We start from the raw sequence: 10,364 nt of genomic DNA on the forward strand, positions 1-10,364 counted from the left end.
CACGGTGGTCTGCCAAAGTGATTGTTGGATTAAAAAGGTCAGATTTTTTGTCCTTTTTCAGCTGTTGTGTGAACACTCTGAGAGTAACGTAATAAACCTCTGAAACATGAATTATGACTTTGATATTTGGAGTCCACACATAGTGAATGCTTCCTGGTTGACTTCAAAGTCTAAAACTGTGGCAGCACTGCCCCCATGTGAAATCTCAGCAAAGAAATCTTCCTGTTTAAAAAAACAAAAAACCTTTTTCAAGTAGTCAGTAATAATTTCTTTTACAACAACAATAACAAGAGAGACAACTTTTTTTTTTTTAAATCTCAGATTTATTTCGTTTGGATTTATTTGATGTTGTTTGCAGCAACACTAAGTCGCTTTACAAAATAAATCTGGTTTCAAAGTAGTTTTAGTCCGAAGGCAAAACTAAGCAGGGAAAAAATGAACAGAACAGTAAAAAAAAACAACCAAAAAAAAGAGCGAGACAATAACCAATCAGTTCAAAGCTTAACTGTAAACATGTAAAGACACAAATTTCAAACTCCTGTATTTTTTTCAGTGATCAGATCTGGTCAGTGACTTGCTCTTCTTCCTGACACAATTTTAAAGGTCTTTCCTTGCCTAGTTTTAGCACTCCATGTTCTTATTTTTTTTTCTCTGAAAGTCAGTGCAGAAAGACAAGAAGTGATCCCTCGCTAACTGACATGGGCCTTGTGTGTTAAAGGCTAAGATTCCCTTAAGAAACTCCTGCTACAATGTTGTTGAACAGAACAAAGTCAAGAGTTTCTGTGTTAGGAATCACAGATGTTTGGGGCATATTCAGCACTCTGGTTGAACATGTTTAACAGCATTGAATAGCACCATGAAAAAGCTAGAGATTTAGAGTAAGTTCAAGAGTTTCTGAAGGGAAAGGGGGACGGCTCTCCTTTTTCGAAAGACTTTAGTAGAATCTTCTGCTGCTGCTGACAGATGACACTGTGGACTTGGTGATGGTACCACTGTTACCATAACCACCGTAGGAATTGGACAGTCCTGGAGGAGAAAACAAAGCATGAATGTAAAGTGATGATCCATCCTGTCTATGTCATCTATTAGCTTACGTTTTATACACAATTTTTTTTTAAATGAAAAACTTACCACCACTGCTCTGCTGCACATGGATTGTTGCACTGGCGCCTCCGCTGGCCAGTCTAATGGTTTAATAATAGAGAGTTAGTGTTTAATTTAGATATGAGTCTAATGCATGGGCCATGAAACTAAACAATTCAGTTTATCTCACCTGGATTCCTCTCCTTCCAGCAGTTTCCTGTAGGTGGCGATTTCAATATCCAGGGCGAGCTTGACGTTCATGAGCTCCTGGTATTCGCGCACCTGGCGGGCCATGTCCTGCTTGGCTTTCTGCAGAGCATCCTCCAGGTCCTTGATGCGGTGCTTGGCGTCTTTCACTGCCAGCTCACCGCGCTCCTCGGCTTCTGCAATCTGACTCTCGAGGTTGGCCCTCTGTGGAGAATCATGTCACGCATTCTTTAATAGTTGCCAATCTTTTTACACTATAAGGTGTACTCAGAGAAAAAGGCCTTGAAATATACCTGTCCCTTGACAGACTCGATCTCATTCTGAAGACGGGCAATCATACGGTTCAGCTCAGCGATCTCAGCCTTGGTTGTGCGCAGGTCATCACCATACTGTCCAGCAGAGGTCTGCATCTCCTCATACTATTATGAAAAAATAAAAGGTGCATTAGAAACATAATCCAGAGAGTAGAGCTTTGGTAGTGTGTATTAAAAGCAGAGAGGGGATGATCATCAGCTTTGCTCCCTCACCTTCTGTTTGTACCAGCTCTCAGCTTCAGCCCTGCTGCGGTTAGCAATGTCCTCATACTGAGCACGCACTTCAGCCACAATAGAATCCATGTCAAGGTTACGACTGTTGTCCATCTCCACAATGACAGAGGTGTCCTTGATCTGGCTCTGCAGCTCACGGAGCTCCTACAAAACAAATTGTTTTTGGAAAACAGTTTAGTTAAAAACAATTATTGTGGTGCAAAAAGAAAAATAGCAATAAGTTGGTTAAATTAGACATTAGAAACTACATACAGTCTCATAGATAGCCCTGAGGAAGTTGATTTCATCCTGAAGAGCATCAACCTTGGCCTCCAGCTCCACCTTGTTCATGTAGGCAGCATCAACATCCTGGAAATGAGATCACATACAAACCAAAAACTGTCACTTTTACCGCGTCAAGAGTCACAATTGTTTTTAAAACTTAAAGGGTCATCTTCACATTTTCCCACCTTCTTCAGGAGCACAAACTCATTCTCTGCTGCTGCACGCTTGTTGATTTCATCCTCATACCTGTTGGAGCACAATGCAATACATCAGCACCTTTCTGTTTTTTATGTCTGCTCTTTAGAGGAGGTGCTGGTCAGTATATGTGTCATGTAAACACTTACTTATTCTTGAAGTCTTCAACCAGGCCCTGCATATTCCTCAGCTCTGACTCCAGCTTGACCTTCTCATTACCCAGCCCATCGAGCTGCCTGCGGAGGTTGGAAATGTAAGCCTCAAACATGCCGTCGATGTTGGAGCGAGTGGTGGTCTGTTGCTGCAGGAGGCTCCATTTGGTCTCCAGCATCTTGTTCTGCTGCTCCAGAAAACGCACCTGGAAAACAGCACGAAATCAAGACAAAAGATCAGATGCTGTTCATTTTCATGTGTTTTTAATGTGAAATGACATATGAATGTGGCTTGAGGTCTGTTTGGTGGTTTGGTTCTTTTAATTTTTAAAGAAGGGTATAATGTGCAGCACTTTTGTTATCAGATTTAAAGATTGCACAACTTTACTGAGTCTGCAGCTAGACATCTATTTGACTTGCCACGCCCAAGTCACAACAGCTGTGACTCGTGAAGGCAGTTCTTCAAATGTACACTAAAAGTGTTAAAGTAAACTTTTAGGCCTTTTTATTTTGGAACACGTATCTTTTTATCTTTTCTTTTTTCTTTAAATAATACAGAATATTCCATCCAGATGTTTCACTAATGTCTACGTGGCCTTGAGGATTTCTCTTATTGGGTCTGCAATTTGGCTATGAGTCATCCTACGTGCATTGTTGAGCTATGAAAGCCACACTGGCTCTCCAGCCATAAAAAACTGGGTGTGGCAGTTAAACCACAGAAGACAAAGAATTGCAGCACTTGTTGTTTTGTGTGTCCGAGTGCCAAGATATACCATTTACAGTTTCACATGAAGAAACCCATGACCCATAGTTCCCATCAGTGCAGACAGTATGACTGTAACATCCATACGAAGTAAAGGCTGACTTGCAGCTCTGTCCTCATGTTGCCTATAACAACCAGGTGATAAGTGCAATGTGCAAATTGCAGACTTTGGACTATGCAGACAGAGTGCAGATAATTCCCTGTTCCCTGTGCTCGTCTGCCAAGTGAGGAATAGGCGAGTCGCTGCATTATAATCGCCACCCATGTTTAGACAGTGGGTAGATAGGCTTGGACGAGGCTATAAGCCAGCTGTTATTCAGGGCAGATTTTAATTGGAGCTGCTAGTTTAAAATCAACTCTGTCATGACCTCTGACAGAATTGAGGTTTTCAAATGCTTCTCTAATCGCAAAGGCTGTAAGAGACTGGTGAATACACCACCCAGATAAGAGTCACAACTGCCTTTCTTTGTCAGTTCTGCTAATGTCAAGAGCATATTTGCATTTTGAGTGTGGTACTCGTCTGAAAACAGATTGCCATTAGTGTGCTAGACAGTTCACTGACTTTTACGTTTGTAGTCCTTTTTGTTTTCATTCACATATCCAAGATGAAAACTTTTAACTATTCACGTGTAGCAGAAGCAAGAGGCATGCAAGTTCTCTGTACCACAATAATGAGACCTGCAGTAAATTGTACATAGAACAGGCAGTCAGACAGAGAGATCAGAGGAACAAACCTTGTCAATGAAGGAGGCGAAGCGGTTGTTGAGTGACTTGATCTGCTCCTTCTCCTGGGTGCGGACAGCCTGGATGTTGGGGTCGATCTCCAGGTTCAGAGGAGCCAGCAGGCTCTGGTTGACTTGGACAGCAGTGATTGCTGGTCCAAGTGGTGGTTGGCTAGAAAAGCCATAACTGCTTGATGCACTTATGCTAGGAGTAAAGCCAGAACTAACACCACCATATGTGGTTCTCTTGATGGAGTAGGAGCTTGAGGTGGGAACCGACCTCCTGCTGCTGCTGCTGTAGCTCACTACTGATGCTGCCTTCCTGGGATACATTTTCAACTTGTTGAGCAGAAGCAAACTGACGCTGAGAAGTCTTCAAAAGGAGAGCCAAGTCCCTCTGAGTGTCTGACAGCACACTCTCGCTGTTTTTATGGCTGTACAAGCTGGTGGGAGGATCTTCACCTGTCCTCTGAGTTTGGCTTTCAAGCCGTCCCTCCACCTCAGCTTACACGCTTCTTGCTCTCAATGACAGGAGTGGCCAGTCCTGTAAAACAGGTAGGGAGGGATTGTCAGGGAGATAAGCCCGGACACACCCTGCAACAGGACAAGGGAGAAGGAGCAAAGAAGTAGAGTCAAGTGAAGTGCAATAAAAAAAAAAAAAAGAGAGAAATTTTTTATGTATTCTCCATGTTTATTATTGCATCCACTGAAGCAAAAGATAAAATTAGAATCACAGTCAAAATATATCACGAAATACATAAACTTATAAACTACCAACACATAAGTAGTCTTGATATGTACATTCTTTCATATAAACTAGCTTTATCATCTATTATCAAAGCATGCACATATATTCCAACCACTGACAAACAAATCACCAAAGTAATCCTAAGTTTAACTTAAATTATGAATCTTTGCCTCATTAGTGCATTCATTATGTACTGTCTACTGTCTGTTTAACACATACAATCAGGTGAATATATTTCAGTGTGACATGTGTCATGCTGCACATCCCATACTTTTCCTTTGTTAAGTTTATATGGGGATATCTTACATTTACCATAACAGTTACTGATTACTTCTTAGTAACACCTTAACACAAAACACTGGATCAAACCATACAATACAAAGTTGCAAAAATGTAACTATCTTTCATTCATCTTTCAATATCTATCATTATATATTAATTAGATGAAGCTGGCGCCACCCTAAATGCTGTTTAAGTTGTGCAACACAACACAAAAGTAGATACTGTTTGTTTTTTACTTCTGACATTATAATAAAATGCATCAATAAATAACCAAAACTTGGATGGTGCTTGTAGGGTGCTTGTATCTGCTATTTTAGCACTTGTATTCATTTTGTCTGTTTTGTCCTCGCTGATCAAAACTAGGATTAAATCATTCAAAGTCCAGATCAGTTTAAGGAGTCGCAAGTGACTAAAATTCTCATGAAGACTGAAATCTTTTCAGCAGTAATTAGATTCATGAAACACTCATTAGAGAATATTTCCGATTAAAAGGCCATAAAATGTAGCTGAGATGTGCACCAGCGGTTTGACTACTGTCCCTGGCATCAAGGTAGCATCGGAAGCATTGCCAAACAAATCATTTCCCAACCAGTCATCCTAACAGCATTATAAGAACCTGATATTTGGCAAGTCTGTTCACCTAATTATTCTTCCTTTTGGAAAAAACAGGCTAAATTCATGAGCAGCTGAATGTACCAGTGCCCATTCTAGTAAAACAGATTTACCACCGCAGCCATACATGGTCTGGTACGTGGACTTGAATAATATTACCATCTATAATTGCCATTTGTAAAGACATTCGTCGTGATTGAAAACAAATGGCCGAGCCTAATGTTGCTAGTTTTCTAGACTGAAATGTTTGCGTCTAGAAGAATAGCGTGCTGTGTTAGCATTGCTGCTAGCATGCTGCAGTAGCTAGTAGTCTGCACAGTACAGTTTAGTTATAGTTATACCAAAATAAAAGTGCACACTGTAATATTCAGTCCTTAAAACAAGTTTTAAAAGCATACTGCATATAGTTCACTTCATGCAAATGCAAATGAGACATCTGCATCACAACAGAAATAATAAGCATCCAACATGAAACTGCACTCACTTCAAACAATCTTTTCCTGTAGTTACAATTAAAAGTTCATGTATCACATTGTGCATGTAGTTAAATACACATTTGCATTGGACTTATTTGCTTTTACACTGTTTTGCATTTTGAATACTGATTCTAGACATCTTAACTCATCTGTGTTATCAGTATTTACGCGAACCTGAGAGATTCAAGCATGGATTACTGCAAAGAAAGGAATAAACTTCAAGAATAAAGTATTATTAAGTCAAATGCCCCAGGCAGAGTTAAACTTAAGTGCTGCCAGAACATTGTCGTATAAAATAATGCTTTACGCTTATATTTTGTTCTCCCTTGTTCAACTGAAAATAATCTGCTCCATGAATCAGTGATGTGCATTCAAGATTGAGTGGTTGTTTTTTGTGCTTACTTGACCGCACCCACCGCTCCCATACTTAAACACTGACACACTAGTTTCTCACCTCTGTACCTTTGTGGGAGAGGTCTGCATTCTTTTTCATTCTTCCCCAACTTTTCACATGCACATGCCTTTAATTTCTACCGTGGTGTGGAATTTACTCTAAAAGCTCAACTAGCTGCTGCCCAGCTGTGATTCTGAGAAAATGTATGTTCCACTCTTGTATCTCGCTGAATTTAAACAGTTCCATTACAGTCAGTTAGAGACTCGGGATTATGTTACCTGCATAAACAGATCAGTTTCAGTGCTGTCTCTAATGCTGTGTGGTATTTTCACAGCAATTCTCAGCGTGCAAACTTGAGTGCCAATAAGTCAACCCACGCAGTAGGAATCACCAAACAGGGTGGGGCCCTGGTACGTGGTCCAAACAATTGTTTCATTGAGATTTTTGATAAACAGGAATTATGAGTGGTGCAGTTCCAGTAGAAAAGCAAAGACAAAAATAAAAAAATCAAATAAAAACAAAGCGATCACGACAGATCACTATCACTATACGTTTTGTCTGTCCTTGTTTGAACTGTCGTCAGCCATGACCGTGTCCCAATTAAAAAGCTCAAGCTGGTCAAGTCTGAGTAATCTGAAGTGCAAAACCCCAAACACTGAAGTCGGCTTCCTGTAAAGATTTATAAAGCCTATGAAATGAGTTAAAATGTGGCAGTGTTATTTCTTTCGAGCTGTCTAGCATATTAAAAAGAGATTCAAATAAATACTGCATCACTCACTGCATCATGATTTTATCTTCTGTAAGACAAAACAAACAGTGGATGGATCACAAACATCTCTAAAAGCACAGAAGAACTTAATGTATCAGTGCATCAGACTACAGAAAGTTGTTATATAGTGAAGAAAGTGGCATGATTGTACTGTGTGTTTGGTCCTGAACCTCTCACAAAAAGCCAAGCTTTAAGAAGTGTTACCAACTCTTTATATGTGTCCAGGCTCCACAGTGTTTGCTCTAAAAACCTATCTCCACCCACTCTGAATGGCTTCCTTGTGCCTGCCTTACATACTTGTGAAGGAACAAACCGTATCAGAGCATAGCTCAGTAATTATGGGAATTCAGTAACAGTGCCATTCCAGCTGCACACCTGACTGACTGAGCATGTGATAGGCTGCAAGTTATGGTTGAATAAAAGTCTCAAAACATTTAGAAGGGGCCATCATGAGGTAATATAATTTTATATCTCAAATTTAGAAAAAAAAAAAAAAACTACGGCACATAGCGTAACCTAGTTTGTAGAATTCCCTTTTGTACCATTGCAGTATGTGTGACCAGGGAGTGGACAGTTTTACACTATGAAGGTGTGGTTTGGTAGGCTATCCCTCTTCATACTGACTTTTTCAATAAGGAATCGTATGGTGTGAAAAAAAGCTATGTTCAATATGTGAATACAGCGCAAGTTTAAGATGTGTATCTAACTAGTACTGTAAGTTGCATTGCAGTATCTCATTAATGGTAACACTTTTTCCCTTTCTCTCAACATACTAACAAAACTGAACATTTAAGTTCAGACTAAGGGAAGTTGTTTTCAAAACCCTGCTGCAGGGTTAGGGCAACAACTAAGTCCATAAAGTGCATTTTGGCAGATGAGGATACATAAAATCTGATACTTCCTAGTCTTACTGGATAAAACACCATGTTCATTTTCTACATTATGATCCCTATTCGAGTCAAATATATTAAAAAATGAAAAAAAAAAGGATATGTTTCAGGTTGTGGTTGAAATTCTGCTAAGCATGCAACCTTCTCTGTTTATTAGTCACATCCAGTTCAAAGAAAAGTGTGGTAGTAAAAGTGAAGCACAAAACAAGGAACTCCACTTCTGAAGAGCCGAAACGGTACCTGCATTTTTTTTTTTCCTGTCAATGTGATCTAAACTTTCCATTGTTGTTTGAAGCTTAGCCTCTGGCCTTGCCTCTAGTTGCAGAAAACCTGCTGAGCAGCTATGCCTTCCATCTTTTGAGGTACGTTTGGGTCTTGTTAGTTCGAACTCAGTTGTTTTCTTAACGTACTTAACAAAGTGCATTCTCTTTTGTTAAGCTGGAATGGACGCTCATAATTATGTCGGCGTTCCTGTTAATTATCTAACCATGCATGATTATCAGCTAACTATATCTGTCCACTGTAGGTGAGTTAGTCATCTTCGTGTCTGATGTGACTTTGGGTGGAGCACATTCCTGTCAAAATAAGCTGGTTGTGAAAGTCAAATTAATCAGCCTAATCTTTGCGAATTCTTGAGTCTGTGACCAAGGGAACATTCGAGCAACAGTTTCACCAGTTGTAGAACTATTTTGAGTTTTTCAGAGAGGTGATACCAAATTCTTCGCATGGTGGTTTTTAATAGTAAACCATGAAATCCCTCGACAAAAAATTTTGTTTTAATGATGCATGCCCTTGTGTCTTTTATTTACATTCTTTGCCCAGATATCAACCTCTACATTACGTTTAACATGTCTGCATACCTACATATTTTACATACAGACGTGCGTTTAAACCACTGGGTACGGAAACATCAGCAAGCCGCATCGACCTTTGACGTTAAGTAGACTTACAACCGATTTAGAATTAACTGTGTGTTAATATGGGGGGTCCAGACAAACTTGGCCGATACACCTGAAGTCAAACAAAGTCACCACCCATGCTGGGAAAGCATCATCATAAAAGATCTGTTGTACACAAGCAAACCAGGAAGTAACACAGAGCTGTCTAAGAAACATTGATGTAAATATTCATTTCATAATAAATATTATTACTGATGAATAATTCAACCTCTTGATTATTGTCAAATGCAAAGAAATTCATTCAGAGACTGCCACAAGTTGACCTCTTGAACTAATATTTGCACCACTCTGTATAGTTGCATACTGATAAAGTATGCTCATATAAACAGCTAATTTGTGATGTTCTCTCTTCTATCTTCTATCTTCCCAAAAGAACTGGGATTTAATAAACTGAATAAATAAAGGATGCACATCTGCCTCTCTCACTTCTATACCAACAGATATACACACTTGTCTGATCACTTTAATCCAGATCTTAAACAGGGTCACGTTTCTTCATTTGTGACTTCAACGTCTTTGTACAGCAGCACCGTTACTCTATGTTAAGCACATTTCTTTCCGTTGCATAGAATTGCACACATTTTCCGTTCTGTCCTCTGCAATGTTCATTTGTATTCTCACTAGAATATTACCAAAGTATTCTGTATTAAGTGGACTTTACAATCAAATGTAAACTATTGACTAAACATGAAAGGAATAGTGGACATAAAAGAGAGAAGCCAAAACCTTTGGACACATCAATGCCCCCCTTTGTGCTTGCTTTGGCTTAAGTTTGTGGGTGTGTTCTTCAGGAGGGAGTGATGTCGCCCTGGATTTTACTCTTAGGCCTCAGAATTTCACCACCTGCAAAAAAAACAAAAAACACAAACCAAGGTACACACCCTTACAACACAGCACAACCCACAAGTCATGCGTTGAAATATCTTGTAGACGCCAAACCAAGAGAATGTGGTTAGCCTTATAAAAGTTAACGCAACAAAAGCGATGCTAACACGCTAAGCTGCATTGCAGAGCTGCTGCTGATCACAAAGTTCTCACAATCACAAAGTTGACAGTTTGTTGGCATGCTAACACACTCTCAGACATACCCACGCAGTTCAGTAAGACATCACCAAGAGATATTGCTTTACAGTTTTGGACTTTAACATTTAAACTTGTAGTGTACACACATGCACGCACACATAGAGACACACACAGACGTGCACAAAAACTGCCTTACTACTGTTGTAGGCACGCATGGGAACTCTGGCACAAACGGCAGCCTAATTTGATGACTCACCCTTTGTCCCACCAGGAAGAA

General features: G+C 39.8%; 1 protein-coding gene across 1 annotated transcript; it reads right to left on the bottom strand.

Annotated features, from left to right (window-relative positions):
* Nucleotides 1-300: 300 nt before the first annotated feature.
* LOC116326442 (keratin, type II cytoskeletal 8-like) lies at nt 301-4,353 on the bottom strand. The gene is made up of 9 exons (XM_031747756.2): nt 3,947-4,353; nt 2,447-2,655; nt 2,288-2,348; nt 2,091-2,186; nt 1,818-1,982; nt 1,584-1,709; nt 1,274-1,494; nt 1,132-1,184; nt 301-1,026 (listed from the first exon to the last, which is right to left on the bottom strand). Exons 1-9 carry the CDS (start codon nt 4,265-4,267, stop codon nt 935-937), a joined length of 1,344 nt encoding a protein of 447 aa, XP_031603616.1. The 5' UTR covers nt 4,268-4,353; the 3' UTR covers nt 301-934.
* Between the last annotated feature and the right edge of the window lie 6,011 nt (nt 4,354-10,364).

The sequence above is a fragment of the Oreochromis aureus genome, linkage group 5 (assembly GCF_013358895.1).
Source record: "Oreochromis aureus strain Israel breed Guangdong linkage group 5, ZZ_aureus, whole genome shotgun sequence".
Lineage (NCBI taxonomy): Eukaryota > Metazoa > Chordata > Actinopteri > Cichliformes > Cichlidae > Oreochromis > Oreochromis aureus.